General features: G+C 43.3%; 2 protein-coding genes across 2 annotated transcripts in view; one reads left to right on the top strand and one right to left on the bottom strand.

The window, feature by feature from the left end:
• CCNYL1 (cyclin Y like 1) overlaps positions 1-16,620 on the top strand; it is a 34,436-nt gene extending 17,816 nt beyond the window's left edge. Inside the window, exons 4-10 of the mRNA XM_080400206.1 lie at positions 6-106; positions 1,607-1,642; positions 2,340-2,391; positions 4,966-5,085; positions 7,153-7,319; positions 11,823-11,985; positions 14,865-16,620. Of these exons, the coding sequence (XP_080256332.1) occupies positions 6-106; positions 1,607-1,642; positions 2,340-2,391; positions 4,966-5,085; positions 7,153-7,319; positions 11,823-11,985; positions 14,865-14,981 (756 nt within the window). The 3' untranslated portion in view covers positions 14,982-16,620. The remainder of the gene's footprint in view (positions 1-5; positions 107-1,606; positions 1,643-2,339; positions 2,392-4,965; positions 5,086-7,152; positions 7,320-11,822; positions 11,986-14,864) is intronic.
• Positions 14,999-19,871, bottom strand: part of PLEKHM3 (pleckstrin homology domain containing M3) — a 134,089-nt gene continuing 129,216 nt past the window's right edge. The window contains exon 11 of the transcript XR_013930162.1: positions 14,999-17,874. The gene's annotated coding sequence lies outside the window, so the exon portion shown is untranslated. The remainder of the gene's footprint in view (positions 17,875-19,871) is intronic.

The raw sequence follows: 19,871 nt of genomic DNA, 5'->3' as shown, positions 1-19,871 counted from the left end.
CCAAGGTTTCTCCTGGGCAGCTTACGAAAAAATACAGCTCCTGCTCAACAATATTTATAGATGACAGCACCGTCAGTCAACCCAACCTTAGAAGCACAATAAAGTGGTAAGAACCATTTGTCATCAACAAGAGGCTGAGCAGCATTGCAGGGTTTATTTGGGATTTTGTGGTGGTCTTGTCTGTTACAACACCAGTTACAGACTTGAATGGGAGGAGCACAGCACTGCTTATTCAGGGTGGTCGTGGAAGGGGTGTAGAGGTCTGGCTAATTATGACTGCAGAAGTGAGCTGCATTTTGGTTTTTTCCCATTACAGAGCTAATATACTGTTGTAGCTCAAAGTAGTTGCCATTGTGCACTTGAGAATCTGAGGCAGCGAAGTGTGTCAGCATTTTGGGTTTAAAAATGTGTGTTGGGGTGGGGAGCTCAAAGGCTTCACACTGAAAGCCAAATCCAGAAACTCCATCTGGGAAAACTTGAAATGGACTTCGTATGGAGTTGCAGGAGAAGTTTGCAGGACTGGTTGCTGCTTGCAGTGGTATCAGTCTGCCCTCTAGTCGTGGATGACAGCATGTTGCTGGCTTTCGGTTTGGTTCTAGGCTTTCCACTTCATCTTGTTATTTCAGGTAGGAGAGTTTGATAATTTTTTAGTTGTCTTGGTTCTCCAATGGAAATGGCTACTTGACCTGTTGTTCTGGGCACCACACAGACGGTTTTTTGCTTGTCGATGATACCAGCCGAGAATTGAGAAGAGAGTTTTACTGTGCTTGAAGGGAACGGAAGGCAAAGTAGCTTCAGGCCCAGAAGACTTTACTGCTTTAACAGTTTAGTAGAGTTTGGAAATGTCCAAGTTAACCTGTCGCTTTCAAATTTGGTTTCAAACAAAGGTATCTGGCATGTCCCTCCTTTCCTAGAGAAGAAAGAACCTAAAAGACAGTGCTTGTGCCATTTTGAAGTGGTGTACAGCTGGCAACAGATCAGAGCTTGCCTGTGATGAATTCCTGTAATGGCAGCGTTCCTGTTGTCACTGCCAGTAAAGGATCTGAAATTTGGCCATAGTAGATGAGTGTCAATATGAAATCTATTGCCTTACTTGACTGAGCGGAGACTGAGATCTGTTCTCCCCTTCTTGGATTATGCTAGCATAACATAATCTTCATTAATATTCTCTTTCTTTTTTTTTGAGAACAGGTCCTAAATTAGACAGCCAGAGATACAGAGTTAAAATAGCAGAATATCCACAACAGCGTATGTGACATCAAGTAGAACTTTTATTGTATTTTAGTTGTGAATAGTCCACATTTGCAATAAACGTCACCTAATTAGGCAATGAAAGTGTGAGTTTAAAATGCACCATAACATTTATTTTGTGGCAAAAGTATCTGTACAGTGATTGTCAAAGTAGTTTGGGTAGCAAATTTGCTTTGGCCAGTTTATCTTCAGGCAGGTAAACATTAGAAATGAGACAGAGCACTTGAGAATGTGAGAGGAAGCCAGTACGTAATGGATTCTGAACATCTTGCCCTGAACAACAGCTTTTGTAGTGGAAGAGTGTTCACAGAATATGCTTTATTAAGTCTTTCTTTTTATTCTTCTCTTTTTTTAGTGTAACATTAGCAATATTCTACCATATAAAGAACAGGTGAGTGAACTTTCTCTTCTTTCTGAAATATAACAACTTTCTTTTTGAGCCAAGGATATGATCTTGGTCACTTCAGTAACAGCTAGGATAACTTAAAGGAGTTGAAAAATCTGGAAGTTTATGCTGTATCTGCTTCGTCTTTGTACCCTCTCTTAAGATGATGTGGAAGGTCAGTAATACCACCGTCCAATGGCATGTGCTTCATTGAGAACGAAGCATAAAAATTCAAAAGAGGGAGTAAGGAAAATACACTTAACTCATCACAAGTCAGCCTTTGGACTTCGTTTAGCTTTTCCTGAATACAGAGGAACAGATTATTTTTGATGGTTGAAGGAACACTCTGTCCCATGTACAAATAACCCTTGCCATTACAGCTAGTTGCAGCATATGCTTCAAAATTACAGTTGCCTTTTTGAAATAAATGCTATTAATGAGATGGTTTCACATTTTAAGGGAGAACTGTACTAAGCATGATATGAGAACATGGATAGCTATTATTGGTTTAGCTTTAATACTCAGTTGTAAGATCTCATCATTAAATGCTTTGGGAAAATACAATATAACTTCATACCATATTCTAGGAAAAGCTGAACTATAAAATACGTGCCTTTATTCTTTTTAATGAATAGTACTTTTTAGTGGAGCATAGCATTACCAACTAACTCCTTTTGCTAAACCAGAGAATTTTACTTTGTAGAGATTCCGACAGATCATTGGATATTTTTGATGAAAAATCTCATCCTCTCACAGTAAGTGTAACTTTTTGATTCTCTGAATTGAAGAGAGTTTAACATCTTGGTTTGTATTGTATAAATCATAAAAATATCTTAGCAGCAGGTCACAAGCAAATTGATTTTAAATTGTATCTTACATATAACATACAGTGTAAACGGTCTCCTCTGGACTTCTGCTATCAGCTAGATTGTGAACAGAACCCAGTCTTTCCGCATGTTGCAAAGTATGTTTGGTTTTCTATGCTTTGAATCCAAATAGAAAGCAAGCATGTGCTGCTCCTTGCATATTTCATATCTGAACTTTGTCTGTCTTCCCCTCTTTAACATTACTTTAAAAGTCTTTCCTATTTATTTAGGAAAACATAGTTAGTAGGTATGTGCCTAACCTTTTAAATGGCTACAAACAGGAGAACATAATACATGAAGTGTCACACAAAGCACGAGACAGTGAGTTTGGTCTTTTAAAAAAAACTGAAAAGCACATTTTAAAGCCGATGTGCTTAATGCTGCTTGCAGTAACAGCTAGGAGTTTTCAGCATGTGATTGTAACATGACTGTCCTGGTACATCTTTTTAGGCAAAGGCAAGCTCAGGAGTGGAGTGTGTGCTTTTTATGTCCAGTTTGAGCTTAATGACTGTCCTACAGAATCACTCCCTTTGTTTTTCACTTGAAATGTGTTACTTTTCATTTGAAGTAAATTTAGCAAAGCTCTAGTGGCTTTAAAAGTTGAGTTTGCTCTGGGACTTACCTGAGTGAATGCAGCTTAATCTGTCTTGCAGATTTGGCTTGTTAATAAACAGTTTTTAATAAACAATTAAATATTTTAAGTTTTTTTTAAGAGTTTCATCCCTAAACATGACCCATTGTGCTACTTTTTTTTGTACACTTGAATAAATACAATCCTTTAGTCCATAAAAATAATGAACTTCAGGAGAAGAGCTATACAGAAGATTTCTTGTATGGACGATGGCACTTCAGTTTTGGACCAGACTTTTCTGCTGATTTAACTACCTGAATCAGTTGTTTTACACTGAAAATTATTTATGTAAGATGAATTCCACTTCATCCGACAATTTCTTTTCTTTATTTGGCAACCTGACATCTTTTGATCCTTTCATATAGCCTACCTCCTAGTTAATGTGTATGAATAGAGGAGAATCATTGTGCCCTTTAGGGAACACTTAAAGGTTTCTTCTGTTTTACTGCAGCATACAGACAGAAGTACACTAATGGCTGTATGTCATACTTCTGAGTGGAAAGACACAAATGGCTTGTTAGTATCAATAGCAGTGGGGTTTTGGCTAGGTACCTACTGTTCCTTGATAAAGGTTAATTTGCTGGAAGAGGTCTCTGAACACCTTGTCTTCTAAAGATTCAGTCACAAGGAGTCCAAATCCAGGCTCTACTGACCCTAATAGCAGAAGTAACAAACTTAGTTAGCCAGCATCGCAGGCTTAGTCATACGTACCAGTCTCAGTCCTTTCCTCCTCAGTTCCAGTGAGCAGAAATGTACTTCCAGATGTGCTTTTGTACTGCTCGTAGCGCCGGAATTACACAAGGGGGGTCCTGCTCATGTTACTCTTAATGTTGCCTGCCCACCTGGAAGAGGTAACCTCCACTGGCTGTGTGGAGAATACAGAGTTCACTTCCCCTTCATTGTACTTGACACGGCCAGCTGGCTGCTTTAAGCTACAGGACCACATGAAAACGCTTGCTGCTTTGCTTCCCTTATGACTGCTTTGTTAATGTCAAGCAGCTATGCTGTTCTCATCTGGTATCTTTACCGTACTATAGGTCTAGCTTGGACTGTGGACAGAAACCTATTCAATATCGGTCTTGCAGAACCAGTGTGTAAAGTTGGAACTCCTCATCCCTCCAGGAAGAGTGCTGAATATCAGAATGTCTTGGGGGGACATGGTCAGAATTTTCAAATGCTTATTTTAGGATTTCTTTTACAGACTGTTTATTTCTAAGCTTTTCTTCTCCCTTGTGTCTAGAAATAGTTAGCATCCTGCCAAACTTAAATCTAGTTGTTCGTTAGCTTTGTTGTCTTTCTGGAATCTCTCAAGAACAAGTTCTATGAGGCCAGTGTAACGTAAGTTACCTTCCAGTTCTACCCGTGACAGAATTACTGACATGAGTTTTTCAGCTCTTCCTCAGCTGGAAGGGGAATCTCGTGAAGTCTCTTAATTTTCCCTTTTGAAAAGCCAGTGTGTCTCTGATCTGTATATATCTGATTTTTCTTGTAGGGAGAAACCTTTTTTTAAAATCTCTTTTAGTCTATAAAATGTTCCGTGGACAACAGTTAGCACCTGTAATAACGATGGTAGTTCATGCTCTTTCCCGTTAGCCTTACAGATCAACAGTGTTCAAAACAAAGATACCAGTTAAGCTATTGCGTTTGTTTGGAATATTCGTAATTTTGCAAGGCTGCTTCCTTCTTTCAGTATGTAATTTTGTTCTGTCTCTGTGACAGGGAAGGGTTGTATGCACTTCTGCTCGGTGAGAAGAAACAACCATGTGTGGCTGTTCTTTAAAGTCTGTATTAAGTAAGACAGATTTTCAGTAATTCAAAGAACTTTCTTTCAGCGGGAGGAAGTTCCAGATGACTACTACAAGCATGACCCTGATCACAAGCACATCTACCGGTTTGTTCGGACGCTCTTCAGTGCTGCACAACTGACAGCTGAATGTGCAATAGTGACACTGGTAAGAGATGGCCTGATTACTGAAACTTCAGCTTTCAAAATTTTTTTCCCTTTTTTTTTCCCCTTCCCTCAATGAATGAACTGGGCTGAACTGACATTAAAATAGTTACAGTATCTCATTAAACCTTGTTAATAATGAAGACCCTGTACAAGTGAGTTCATTAGAGAAGATTTCTAAGTAGACACAAAGTGGATAACTAAAAAGGAACTTACCTTTTCTACATATGAATATGTAATGCTTAATTAGATAATTATCAGTCAAACACTCTTTGTTTCATAATATGTAACTCTCTGAAGAAGTTTGAGAAAGGCAGAACAGCCGGATGCTGTAAACAGTGGGGTATAATAAGATCGGGCATGAAGACATCTTCCATTTCAGTTGTGTGGAGGGGAAAGTGGGAAGTTTTGAGTTCACATTAGCCAGAACAGTGCAAGTAACACCGCCTAAGTGGTTGAGGATCAATACTGTAGGAACTCCAGGAGATGAACTTTCTCACTATTATGTCCTCCAATCATTGCTGCCTTTCTATGAAACTTTTATTAAACCAAAGAGGCTACAACTTTTCCCCAGGTGACATGGAACATTATGTATTTGGAACAGAAGAACAACAGTCATTACAGTTTGTTGTTTGATTTCAGAAAGCAAGATGGATATAAAAAAGTGATGATGATACCATGTGCACACACACATATATGCATATGTATATGTACAGGAAAGGAAAGAAAACCCACAACCGATATAACTGCTCCATTAGACAATCTTTTAAACTGCACTTTGTTGCATACTAGATTTCAGTCTTCATTGTGGCTTCTTGCTGAAAAACAGTTTGAAAGGAGTACAGAAGAGAACTCTCACCAAAAGACAACGTGGTAATTAAGCAAACTGAGCTTGAAAGACTCTCTTTAATAAGGAAATAATTAAAAAGGCCAGATAGTTAGAGCTGTTGAAACTCTGCGAGTAGTTTGAGGTTTTTGCTTTTCCAAAGACATGCAGGTAATTTTGACAGACAAAGATGATCGCTAACCCTGGGCGATCCTAGTCGCTGAAGCAGTTAAAAAAAGAGAGGTTTTTAAGCGGATTTCACCACTAGATGGCTCTGTTATAACAGGAACACCTTCAGTCTGCCTGAAGGCTACAGGATGGGAAGAAAATGTGGGGAGACCCGAGTAATAAAGACGTGATCCTGCCCTTAGACCTGTACAATGGCTTCCTGCACCCACTAGTTTCTGAGGTTTCATTAGGACCTTGGACTTAATTGAGGGAATAGAACATTAAAAACAATCTATATTCAAATTTGAAAGTGCACATTACTTCGTATGTGAATTATTATAGGAGTGTGAAATAGAAAACTTTTAAGGAAGAGACTGATTCAACATCTTTGGGCTGCTTGGAGATTACATGGGAGAAATGAGTAAAAGACCAAGACACGCTTTGGACAAGGGTATCTCACTATCTCAGCAGCTGGTGATGTAGGTAAAAGCAGAGGATGACACTGTTGTAGGTGAAGGACTGAAGTCTGTTCTTCACAGAGTGAAGCAGAAATAGCAGTATAACGCCTTTCACTGTGGAAAGATAGCAATTAACACATCTTTGTCCTGTGAGTAGAGATCACATTGCAGGTGATGTGCAGGAAGTGCTGAACGCTTCCTGTTAGGCTACAAGTGCTGAACCCTAACGGTGATGAAAGGCTCGCATGATGCTGAGTGATGTGCTGTCCCAGACAAGCCCTCATGAGAACCTGTCAGTGACTGCCTGGACTCGTTGATGGAAAGAACTCCAGCAGTGTCTCCCTGAAACAGCAGTGCTCGCTGCTCAAAACTGATTCTCCAGTGTCTTTATTGTATACCTTGGTGTTAGAGGTCTTGTGCTATAATAAAAAACCTGGAACCTGTAACTCCTGACAGCTTGGATTCTAAAGCGTAAACAGTAATCACCAATGCTTATTTTGACACACTTAACGGTAATGGGATAAAACAGTCATATTGGAATGGCAGGCTTGCTGCTCAGAACTTGGCTCCTGGTCTTAATTACACATATAAAATTGGTTTGTTGTTTTTCTTTTTGTAGGTTTATTTGGAAAGGCTTTTAACCTATGCAGAGATTGACATATGCCCTAGTAACTGGAAGAGGATAGTCCTAGGAGCTATTCTGCTGGCTTCTAAAGTCTGGGATGATCAGGCTGTGTGGAATGTGGATTATTGCCAAATACTGAAGGACATTACTGTTGAGGACATGTAAGTTGCATGGTTTGGCTACTCTGCAGTGGTGGGGTGTGTTTTGTTTGGTGTCTTTTTTTGTTTGTTTGGATTTTTTTGTTTGGTTCGGTTTTTGGAACAGCAGTCTTTGTGATCACACTGACAAAATGTCTGTCTGGTGCTATGGTATATGTATATGATGTATATCTGGTGTCCAGCCTCGTTCTGCTTTTTAACCTAGGAAACTTTGGATAATCCTACTTTGAGACAAATCTGTATTAATATTTCTAATGACTTGGGTGAGTAACTTCAAAGTTAGTTTTCTTTACTTTCTTTCCCCCAGTGATGAACCATGGGACTGGCTTCTTGTTTCCGTTAACTTTTTGATTTGGTGTAACGCAAGTGCCCAATTTATAGTCTTATCAAAAGTCTTTTTGGGAAGAAAAAAAGCAAGTGAACTAAATTTGTTCCCTACCTTTTCTGTTTTAGAATTTGAAAAATTGCAAGGTAAGCTGTAACTTGTGACTTATGTGTCTGCATTTGTATCCGCTTAAGGCCTAAATATCCCAAGGTTTGAATTCCTAGCCACTGCGGCTGGCAGACAGGTGGTGTCTGTGTTGGTACCTGTGGTTGCATGTGTTACATCCAGCTGCTGCTACAGCTCATCCTCTTTGGGTGAATTCTTAGACTTGTCTACAGTGCTGAGAACAAACTCCTCCATTTTACTACTGCTTGTTTCTGTAAGGCTGTTCCTTGTACCTAGTCTTGTCTCAGATGTAGATTTTAGTTTTTCAGAAGTTCTTTGAATCTGCTGTTTTTTCTTGGTGCACTCAGCTTTAAGCCCTGCAGTTTCAGAGGATGTTCATCCTTGTGGCTTCAGGCTCGTACTACAGGCTGGAGGCATGTTTATGTGGAGTGGATTTGGCCCATTAGACTTTCTGTTAAATTCCTTCTTGCAAAGTTCTATCATCTCCAACAGCTTTGAGATGTCAACGTTATTGTTTTAATTCTGTTTGCTAGCTTGTCCCCCTATTTCTCTTATTATCACAGCGGTAGAAATGCCAGAAGGATAGCTTAATACTGAGCCAGGTTTTCTGGCCTTAATAAGCTTCATGACGTGTTTTGTGTGTGTTTGAGTTTTATCATGCTGCTGTGCTGTAACCGAGCACGTGTCCAGGCCTGTGCAGTAACCATCAGTCCTAGCAGTGGAGCAGACTGAGCTGGCAGAGGTTTGCACGCAGCACTGAGAGGCTACCCATGTAGAGACTCTGTTCTTGCCCCCAGCGCTCTTCCCTGGATTCAGCCTAAAGCTAATGTTTAAAATACAGTAAGTAATTATTTATCTGGGACTCTTCAGGAGGAGGAATGTCCAGTTTTCTTCCTTCTAGGTGGGGGTTGGAATTTCTGAAAATGGGGGAGTTGTCTGCCCCAAAACAGTTTTTGTTACAAAAGTTATGTCACACCACAAACAGCAAACATAGTACCGTGTTTCATACACACCCCTTGCCTGGGAGTTCTTTGTCTCCAAATGCAGAGCTGTGCCAGCTCTGCTTTCAGGAAAGCATAATTAGTGATTTTATACAATGTACATCTTCACTCAGCCTGGCTCAGAGTGCTCATCTCTCTGAGGAACATACTTGAGGCATAACTATGAGATGGCTGAAGTGGGGTCAGCAGTGCTAGGAGTGCTGGAGTGTACATCTTGCTCTTTTTGATGTCTCCTCTTCTAGCCCTATTTGGGACAAATCAAATTGATAGCACTGAAAGTATCTGTAACAAGCAGGATGTTTATTCTGTATTGCCAGTGCTGGGTCTCCTGAAGTTGTCAGTACTTAGATTTTCAAAGCAGTGATGGTGGTAAGGAAAATAGACTGGATTTAGGCTTATTTTTTCCTCCAATTTGAAGACGGGATATTTGTAATCCTATCTCATTTGAAATGACTTAGTCTTTTGAATTTAGGTACGGGCAGAAGTTGCACAACCCCTTTCTGACAGTGGCCCGGGGCTGTCCTCCCAGGCCCTGCAGCGTGCATTTGGGCAGACCTCGCTGCTCCTGGGCTGGGTAACATCACCATGATCAGGACCTTGGAAAACTGCTTAAAAGACTCAGCAAAACTGAGGTTTCCATTTTTAAGTCTACTTTCAATTAGTAGTTGGTACTACAGTTAATTGTCAGCCTTAGTAGTTTCACTAGTTTTTTAAACTAGTCATTTGATGGTATTAGAATACAGGTGTTACTGCGAGGAAACAACTGGCAAAGGATTTCAGGCATGTCTGCATTCTAGTGCTGGGGCGGGCTGGCAACACTGCCAAAAAATCCACCCCAAACCCCAGCAGCTTCCCAGCTAAAGATTGCTCGGCAGGGCTGTACTGGGTATCGCTCCCTGGGCGGGCCATTCCTGTGCAGTAAAGGCTTGTCCACAAGGACTGGTGGCACGTTTTGTTTGTGAACTTTCTGTGAGTTTTCCTCCTGGCTCTACATACCTGGAATGCTCTTGCTAACCTGATGGATACTCTTGTTGAGCCACTGCAAGCCAAGCATAAGAGTTGCACCACGCTGGAACTGGCAAAAGGTTTTCTGTCTGGTTTAGTTCACCCAATTTGCAAATCTCTGTGTGTGTGTATGTGTACAAGCCAGACACCTCTCCAGAAGGCAGGGTAGGTGCACCTCGTCCCCACCAAACACGCTGTCCTTACTGCTCAAAGACACTTGCTTGGCAGCGCCACCTCACAGCTCTGTGAGCGGTGCAAGCCGTGCGGTTCTCACAGAGACTGCCAGTGGGTTAAAGTTTGTTAAAGGATGCGCGATCCAGGCCTTGTCACTAGCAGATGAGTTCATTTGCCTTAGCTTCTTCCTACTCAACATAGGTTAAAGTGTTTGTCTTGTTTTTTTCTATCACAAGCCCTTTCTTATTTGACCAAAGCAAAGGCGGGTTTTTTTACTGAAAGGGGGTTTTTGTTTTGTTTTACTTATTTCTAATGGGGAAAAAATCAAAGGAAATTAAATTGGTATTTGGGAGTCATCCTTTGTCAAAACTTGCTTGTTTTGATGAGAGTGAATCCATAATCACTGAAAAATTAACTGTGCAGCTGCTAATCTTGCTATGATTGCTTGTAAGGGGACACATGCTGTTCGTTCTTTTGGCTACCTATATTTGTAAATAAGGCACAGAAAACACACAGGCATTATCCTTTCCCAGGTTTTAAACCACTGTTAATAGACTTGTTAATCCAATGAAGAATTGTATTTTTACAGAATTAAAATGTATTAGCCTAGTGAGTACAAAAGGGGCAGTGAAGAGCATTTATTCACAGGGTAAATCAAGCTCTGATCAGCTGATCATCAAAACATTATCTGATTTACATTTCTATAGGCTTATGACCATATGAACAGGAAATTAATTTTGGCACTAGGTTCAATGACACTCAAGTCCACTATGCTAGAAAGAAGCACAAAGCTGCTATTCATACTGAGACCTGCCATCCAACACAGGATACAACCTGGATGATTCCTTGATTTATATCCCACCACCACCACCCCCGATAGGTAAAACATCAATTTCAAAAGCCCCCCAAAAGCAAGAACAGCCTTGGTACTGAATTTGTGCAGCTTACTTTCTGGTGTATTCACACTTGGCCCATACAGCTGCTCAGTTCTGTTGAGACAAGTCAGCTACCGGTAGGAACAGTCGTTGAGTTAGTGTTGAACTGAATTGCTTGGTTTGGGTACCACCAGTTTCTTTTAGGTTAATTTGTAAAGCATTGTTTGTCCTCTGTAGAACATCTCTGATTTAGCTGACCATGGTACAGTAGCTGAAGCAGCCTTTTTCATGTCACAGTGCTCTCCTTACTCTCCTCCAAATGTTTTGCCCGGTGAAATTAGATGAGCGAGTAAAAACTGGACAGTGCCCTTTGACACAGTACTTTGTTATCCTGCCTAATGCTATTGAGGAGAGAATTCCATCTCCCACCTAATGCTGCTTATTTATTTATTTATTGGAGATGAATCCATGTTGCTTCAAGAGGCTTTTTTCTGTGAGATAATAGCAGCAGCTCTTCATAGATCCATTTGTTGCCGTGGTGATCTGCCTACTCCTTTTGTTAGTCCGCCTCTACTTCAATAAACCCCCTTCCTGTTATCAGCCCGGTGAAAATGTCTGCAAGTTCTTCAGAGCTAATAAACAGCATACATCATTCCTTTCATCTGATCACTATAGTGTGGGGCCGTACAGAGTGAGAATGGCGCATGAATTGTACAGCTGCACTAATGGAACTCTGAAGAATGAACCTCCCCGGTCGGCCCGGCGAGTGCGCGGCAGGGCGTGCTACCGTCCCCTCCGAGCTGGAGGTGCCAGGACTCAAAAGCTGCACCTTGTTTTGAGCACTGGCGAAGGACCTGTCTCTCAAACCCAGTAATACAGAGCTCTGGATGACTATTTCCAAGTTGCTGCTTTTAAAAACAGGCTTAAGGTCTCTTCAGTGCTTTCAGCCAGCTAAAACAATCTTTTTTTTCCTTTGTCTTCTGTCCCTTATGCCTCCTAGGAACGAGATGGAAAGACACTTCTTGGAGCTACTGCAGTTTAATATCAATGTTCCTGCCAGTGTTTACGCCAAATACTACTTCGATCTTCGCTCCCTAGCAGATGACAATAACCTGAGCTTTCTGCTGGAGCCTCTCAGTAAAGAGAGAGCACAGAAACTGGAGGTAATGGTCTGAGACTGGCTGAGCAGGGGACTCTGCCTGTACCTGTAGTAAGAGCATCTGTTGCTAATCATGTTAAGTGGTGGTTAGGAAGACTAAAAAGCTTTTAGATTAGTGTATTATGGGGTAATTTAACCCCTTTATAACTACAGTTAGCACTTCTAAAACCATGCCTAGGCTAAGCCAGTATGCCAAGGAAAGGAAGGGACAGAGATTACGGAAGTCTAACAGATCACAAAATAAAATGGAAGTTATTTTGGGAACTGTAGCTCAGCTAGGCTGCTTAAGATTGAAAGGATTAGTGTCATATGTAATGGATTGTCTGTCCTTCCCTGGCCACAGTCTGTATTCCAGGCACCTAGAGACAGTCACACTCGGACCTTTCTAAATACTACCAGCTGAAGGTTTCCCACTGCATCCCACCGCACAGCTGCTTTCAGATTTGGGGGAAGCACTCTTACTGCTGTCACGGTGTAACAAACCATTTGTCTGGGGACAGCTGCAGCAATAGTAATGTTTCTTTTCACAACTTTTAGAACCTCACCTTCCCAGAGAAACGCTGCTTTAAGATAAACTTTTGGTATAGCCACTTCTCTTAGGAGTCCGTTAGAATGCCCAGATGAGTGTAAATACAGATTACTGGCCCTTTCTGCTCAATAGGAAAGCAGCCCCCCTGTGAGTCCCTGCAGCCGCCTCTGGTATGAAGGCTCATTTTAAAATAACTCGGAACTTTTGTAGAGTCGGTCTTCCTGGTTGCTGGAGATGCATAAGACATTTTGAAAAATACCTAAATTACCTGGGTTCCCAGACAAAACTTCTTGTTGGCTCAATGCAACCTTTCATCTGTCCAGGTTTAATTGATGGCTCTGCATGTTGTTTTGTTGACCTTTCAACAAAGGCATTACTGCAGGCCCTGTGTACACCGATACCGTAGCGCCTTTCAGAGAGGCGTGTGCTACGGTATCCTTGGCTTATAGTGTTCTGTTGCCCATCCCCAATAATTCTGCCAAGTGCCAGGGTGGGGTTTTTTATTTCATCCCAGAAGTGGCTGAACTTTGGGAATAAGTGGGATCCTTCCTGGTCCTTTGGAATGACAGGTATGATACGCGTATGAATTCCATTATTTAAAGTTAAGCAATGCAACTTTTCTGCTTTGTCTCACCCTTGTTACTTGCACTTTAGCCTAATACTGTCACTAATTGTAAATGTGGTTGTAGGGCAGTTCATATTCCACAGGAAATTGTTTACTGAACTGCTCAGTGCCCTGGCATAAGTAGATGATTTACAGGTTGTGAGCCTGTTTTGTTTGTTCTTTGCTAGTATTTGGGGGCTTGGTATTTAAAACCAGAGTAATTTTCAGTACAGTATGTGATTTGCCATAATGCACTTACTAATGCATGTATATAGGACATTTTGGATTTAATTCTAAAACATGATAAATATTTAAACCATTCGCTAAAATATTTAATTCTACATTTTGGTTAGAAGCACATGGAGCAGTTGACAGGAGCCTGTATGAAGCAGCAAATTAGTATTCCAGGGACTGAAAACTGATTTACACCATATGGGTGACTGGGGCTAAATATGTCAACACAGGTTGCTTTATGATTGATGTGCTAGCGTTAAAACAGGATGGAGAGTCTGTCTGGTCTTGCACCAGGAGCTCATGCAGCCAGTGTCTCAAAGAATGCCACTTTTGAGCCAAATGCATGCTTCCAGAAGGTCGGCAGAAATAAATGTAAATAATTATTTTAAAATACACTTAGAAGTTTATTCATGCTCAGAGTGCTTTTCCCCTTTTGAACTTCCAGAACACTGGGCTGTGCTGAATGGGTGCTGCCTTAAAGGGAAGGTGTAGGCTTGTAGCTGATCGCAGGACTCTGAAAGATCTGGTGATAGGTGGTAAATTATTAATGGAAGTAAATGTTCAGGACTGAAATTCAGTTCAGCCTTTTATTACAGGTATCCTTATTTATTTGCGTTGATAATGCCTGAAGGCTCCAGTCAGCAATAGGTGTTGCAGGGGAGGACACACTGTTTTCTAGACAATCATGTGTTACTAGGATTTAAATAATTAGGCTTATTACTGGAATAGCTGCACCAGAATAAAGGCTGCTTGACTAGCTAGATCAGCAGAGCAGAGGCAGGCCAATAAACGCATGAAAAAGCAGTTAAATACCAAGTTGGCCACATGTGCTGATATTTAATAGCTGTATTAAAGTGCCATGGGCATTGCCGTGCCATCCAGCAGTGGGCTGCCCTTCCTTCTTGGACCTCTTTAGGAACCTGATCATGTGAGTGATCCCAGGAAGGACATGTTGGGGGCAAAAAGGTGTAGAGAAGGTAAAGGTCAAACAGACATCCTAGTAGAACTTCGTTTCCTAGGCCTGCTTGCGCTTTGTGGCTGAGGGCAAGGTGTCCAAGGGACACCTTTTCAGTGTGAACCTTTTCTCTCATAGAAATGGCTGCGTGCATTTTTCTACTGTTAAAATAAATTTTTTGTGCTGCTGTGTGCACCAGACCTAACTGCTAGGTGCAATTTTGAACATAACTTCCACAAACTCATACATCTGAAATGGGTCCAAGTTCTCCATTAGATAGTGGGGCTGGTAAAAGAACAAAGATACTTGGATATGGAAACCACTCACCTTCTTCATGTCCTCCTTCCTGATGGGTAGCATTGCTGTTAGCATGGGGACAGACCCCTTTAATATTTTCCCTCCAAAGTAGTTCTTATTTACTATCTTTCTAGGTAAAAAAGCTAGTGGCGTCACTGCTGCAGAGCAGCTGCGCTGTTGGCATTACGCTTGTAAATGCTTCCTTGGAACGTTCAGGCTTTTCTAACGCGTACTTTTCATTTTATATCTCAACATGGTATCCAGGCTATCTCCCGGCTGTGCGAAGACAAATACAAAGACTTGTCAAAAGCTGCTATGAGACGATCTTTCAGTGCTGATAACTTAGTTGGCATCCGCCGTTCTAATGCCATCCTCTCCTGAGGAGAGAGAAGGGTGCAGCACCACGAACCAGCATCCATATGAACTGGAGGAATACCACCACTCCACGCGCACAAGCCAGAGGTGATGGTGTCTTCCAGCATGAGGAGGAGAGAGCCCAGAGCTCGAGGAGCATACTTGGTGCAAAAGACAAGACCTTTGTCACATCAACTCTCTCCTCCTTCTAATGTATCCAGAGGTGCAAAAACAAACTTCTCTCCTTCTCTCCCCCACAGATGTTTGCTTACTATGTAGGCCTATAGCTGTGAACTCTTGAGGTTTTTAATAATAAGTAGTTTTCAATTTTAGAATTTAAACACTAACCACGTGACTATAGTTACAATGTTCTTCCCTCCTCTCCCCTGTCATCCAGAGTCTCGCTGCATATGTATTTCGGGTCAATGCAGTGTTAACAAAAACAAAACAGAACATGGGACTCTTAAAAGTATAAAGCCACTCTGGAGCTGAAAACAGTAGCATAGACACGTGTTGACGGCTTTTCCCTGGTTTGGCTACTAAAAGCTGCTATTATTGGTGATCTGTTCATAACCAAGAAGCTGCCCAGCAGGAAGGAATTCCAACTCTGCGCCCACAACTCCACTCAGTAGAGATTGTCAAAAGACTTTGAATGTTTTGACTGGGGGCAGAGACACGGTTTTATGTATTGTTAAAATGTATAGGGTCCATGCTGCATTTCTTGTGAGTTATGGTGCTTCTCTCATTTTCTAATACTTATATTGCTCTGGAAGAGATGCAATCTGTATATTTTTCTGAGGCATTGAATGAGAAAGTTGGTCTGGAAACATCATCACCATCCCCAACAGTGTAGCGATCCAGTGGTGAATGGCATGTGTGCAGCACTGCTTCTCTGAGTTCTACTGCAGATCTCTTGTGCTATATACAGTGGAGTTCCTAAAGCTGATATTGTGCATCCATCTGGCTTCCTTGGGGTTTTTGTTTCCTGGGAGGGATTTACATTCATAATGAGACAGTAATGAGTTTTGAGAATCCTGGGCTACCTGACAAGGTAGATTGACAAATATTGTGTTCAATTGAGAATTATCAAAAAGCTTTCTACAAAACCCAGTTTTTAGTTTGTTTTTTTTCTTTGCAAAGTGAATTTTACCTTGTACAACTGCTCTACAAGCTTGGGTTTTGTTCTTTCTGAGACTTTGGAATGGAGCTTACTTTCAGGCTCTGAAACTGAACTCTAAATAGGATAAGTATTATTAGACTATTCCTGTTACAAGTCTTTGTGGTATCTTCCCTTCTCGGATCCAAATAGATTCTAGGCGGTTTGTCCTAGGAGCAGACCTCCCCCCGAATGGCGCGGGTTTTGTGCACTTCCTTTTCCAGCCAAGGCCCAGACACTTACACTGAACAGCCAGTCCATATGCCTTTGCGAGTGGGGCGCTCCGAGCGTAGCCATCAGTTCGGCTGCGCTCAGCTGTTAAAATGATGCATACAGCCTTTTGCGGTATGCAAACGTGTCAGCCCCTGGCTCCCAAATCCATGGAACTTGGCACTTCAGGTATTGATCACAATTCAATTTTGAAAACAATGCTACATCTTCAGGTGGTTTTCCTTTCTCATGTTTGTATTAAAAGAAAAGCTAATAAACTCTATTTTAATTAAAGTTAAAGGTGAATTGTGTGTTCTGTACAGCTGCCTGATTTAATTCCCCATCATGAGTCTCTGGTGCTGGGCAGCTTCTCTCAAGTGTGAAAAACCCCCAGTGGTGTGCATTAAGGCCCCTTGCCTTCATTTTATCGGTGACTTGTGAATGTCTGGGGAGCCAGTAGCAGAGTCAGGGGGCAGCTGCGACAGAGAGCCGCTCGGTCGGTGGCTGGGGCAGGGGCACGGCTTCAGCTGAAGGTGCGGTAGGGACCTGCGGAGCTGCCTGGCTATTCCCACAGCATTTGGATTTAGAATTTGACTGGGGCTGCTCAAAGGACTATCACTGACAGTTTCTTTGCACCGAAATGTCCTTTAAGTAGGACCAGTCTCACTGGAGGCGATTTTATGGTTTTTAAGCCCTCCCTTGAGGAGCACTAAATCGGAAGCTACAAGCGACCAACTCCAGGATTGACTCCTGACCTAATTGCTAAAGAGCTTTTCTTCCCTTTGCACTGCCAGGTGCCCTCAGCTTCGTGTGATGGGTCTGATGCATTTTGCTGTGGGCTGGCACGGGGCAGTCATTTACCTCTTTTGCCAAATGAGATAGAGGCTTTTGCTGCTGGCCTGGATGGCAGGAGAGTGACAGCTCAAGCTGATGGCTGCTTCTGCAGTGCATCCTGCAGGAGACTGCTGCTCTGAACTTAATTTTGTCCCCAGCCTTAACTGGCTTTAGTTTTACTGTAGCATAGCCCAGAGCACATTGTCAATAGGATTTTGATCTGTTCAGCAGATGCTAAACAGGGCTCAACTTCTTAAAGGAGAGAAAAAAAAGAGCAATTCCATTTAATTCAATGTTCTGGCTCCCCTAAAAGAGTTGGATTCTGGAAAACACAGCTGGTGGATTTCTTAAGTAAACAATAAAAAAGATACAGCTCCCTTCTGAAGGGATGAGCAGCAATAACGTTTTGGAAGAAATTATATTTAGGTGGTTCTGCTGGAAGATGAACTGGGGGAGGGGGAGATTCCCTGTAACTCTCAGTAGTATTTATACATTAGCAGCACTTCTCTCAAAAAGGCAAAAGAAAAATTACAATCATAGTTTGAGTATTGTAATTACCGAGATTGTTGCCTACCTCTGCTCCCAGGGAAGAGCAACCAGCTACAGGCTCAGCGTACCTTGTGTCTCTTAACCCAGCAGCTGAATCCTAGTTAATCGATGTTGAGGCGACCTCTGCCTGCATTCAGCTCCAGGGCAGCATGCCCCATCTGGCAGTAAATACTGTTTGCAGAGACAATAGCTAATGTTACGGCCCAGCAAGAATAAGGCGAGCACCACCAAGAACAACGCGAGCACCGTGTGTCAGCGGTCAGCAGGGGCAGGAAGCCACCAGGGACCCGTCTGTGAGCTACCTGATGCCCTTGGCCTCCAGCAGCCCCTTCCCTCTGTGTACAGGGACTGTGTATTTTGTTTCTAAGGAAATTTTATGAGAACTACTTCAGCGTGGGTTTGGCAGTTAAGAGGACAGGCACTCCAGGGATGGAATAAATGTCAAGGCTGGTGCTTCTGGATAAGAGCATAGGGCGTCAAACATAACCTGAGCAAGCGAAGGGGACGGAAAAGCAGTTGAGGCAAGAGGTTGCGGAGGGGGTTGGCCGGCATGCGCGGGGCAGGGTGAGCTGGTGTGTTCAGAGCTCAGCCCCGGGCAGGCTGCTGCCCCCACTCCGCACGGGCATTTCCCACAGCGCAGCAGCATTAGGTAGGGCTGGCTTTCTGTAATGTTACCTGGGAAAACTACACTTGCACGAAGTAAGCTGCTTGGCAGTATACAGTGAATTACACACAGGGTGCTGCCAACGTGACTGCAGTGCGCTTACTAACACCCCCCCCACCCCCACCCCCAGCCCCTCGCTGACTAGCCAGGGAGAGAGTATTTACCTGGCTGAACAGGGGCTTGTTTGGCATAGGATTAGAAAAGTCTCAGGCTGCCTCTGTGGACAAGGCATTTTTTTTTAGGGTGACACAACCACTTTGGCTTCTGCTCTGTGATATTAAAACCTGTTTGAGAAGCCATATGGTCCCCATGCTGTCAGACACTGTCCCCATGCCACCCAGCCTGAAACAGCTGCAGCTGCACTGTTCAACCCCCAGGCAGCCAGTGGCTACCTCGAGGATGGCCCAAGCTGCCCAAACGGGACATGGAGCAGCATGAGTAGTTCCCTCACTCCAAAACAGCAGCTCCAGGTAGGCAGTGGGCAACAGTTCTGCTCAGCTCCTACTTACTGCGGAGCGGAGGACACAGCAGCTTGCTGAGGGGCGAGGATGGCAACAAGGCTGCCAGCGAGGTGCTGGAGTTGCTTCCAGATACAGGCGGCAAGTGTCCTCAGCTCCATCAGCAAGAGCCTCATGCTGAGATGGCACATGTCCCCTCCATAGCCCATAACCGCTGCCCTGCACGTGGGGGTGGCCCGTGACAGCATGGGGGGGATCACCCAGCACTGAGGAATCAGGTGAGTCAGTCAGTGCAGCTGTCAGGTTTATCTCTGGGTGCTGGAATACTGCTTCCAGGTAGGAGATCCTATCTAGTGGGTCCCAGTGTGTGCCTACACACCTAACTAGATAGCAGAGTCCTGCGCCATTAGTCACCATGGAGCCAGCCTTAACCCCCTGCTGTCCTTCCTCAACTACGTGCTCCTCCCAGCATGAGCGAGCTCACAGCAGATGGCAACAGGGACACTCAAATCTGCGTGCAGTGTCCTGCTTGGCTAAGAGCTGTCACCTGCTCAGCCTCAAAAGTATGAAAGGGCACTTCTTCAGGGCCCAGTTCCAGCACAGGGCAAGGGACTGGTACTGCGCAAGCTGCAGAACACCAATAAAAGTTGATAGTTAACCCCCTTCTACGAGCAAGGCACGACCTTGGCCTGACAAGGAGACACGCTGTCAGAGAGGTCACGGGCAGCGGCGTGCGGCACGGCAGCCCCTGAGGATTAAACCCGGCTCAGCACAGGGGCTGCACATGGGCCATGGCACGCAGCACCGTGCTGGGCTGGGCCACAGCGTGGCATCCCCATGCCAAGGGCAGCGCCACGTGGGCTCGTGCACACAGAAATGCTATTCCTGCACCATGCAGAACTCGCTGGTCCCCCACGATCCCTAGGGATCTAGAGCTCTGCACTGTCCCCCTGCACATGCCTCCCCGTCCTCCCGCAATTAAGTTTTTACGGTAATTAATATTCTAACAGAAGCAGAAGCAAAGAAAACAACACACGGGGGGGTGT

Source organism: Falco punctatus, assembly GCF_963210335.1.
Source record: "Falco punctatus genome assembly, chromosome: 8".
In the NCBI taxonomy this organism is placed as follows: Eukaryota; Metazoa; Chordata; class Aves; order Falconiformes; family Falconidae; genus Falco; species Falco punctatus.
Note: the sequence above shows the minus strand (reverse complement) of the source record. Positions and strands in the feature narration are given on the sequence as shown.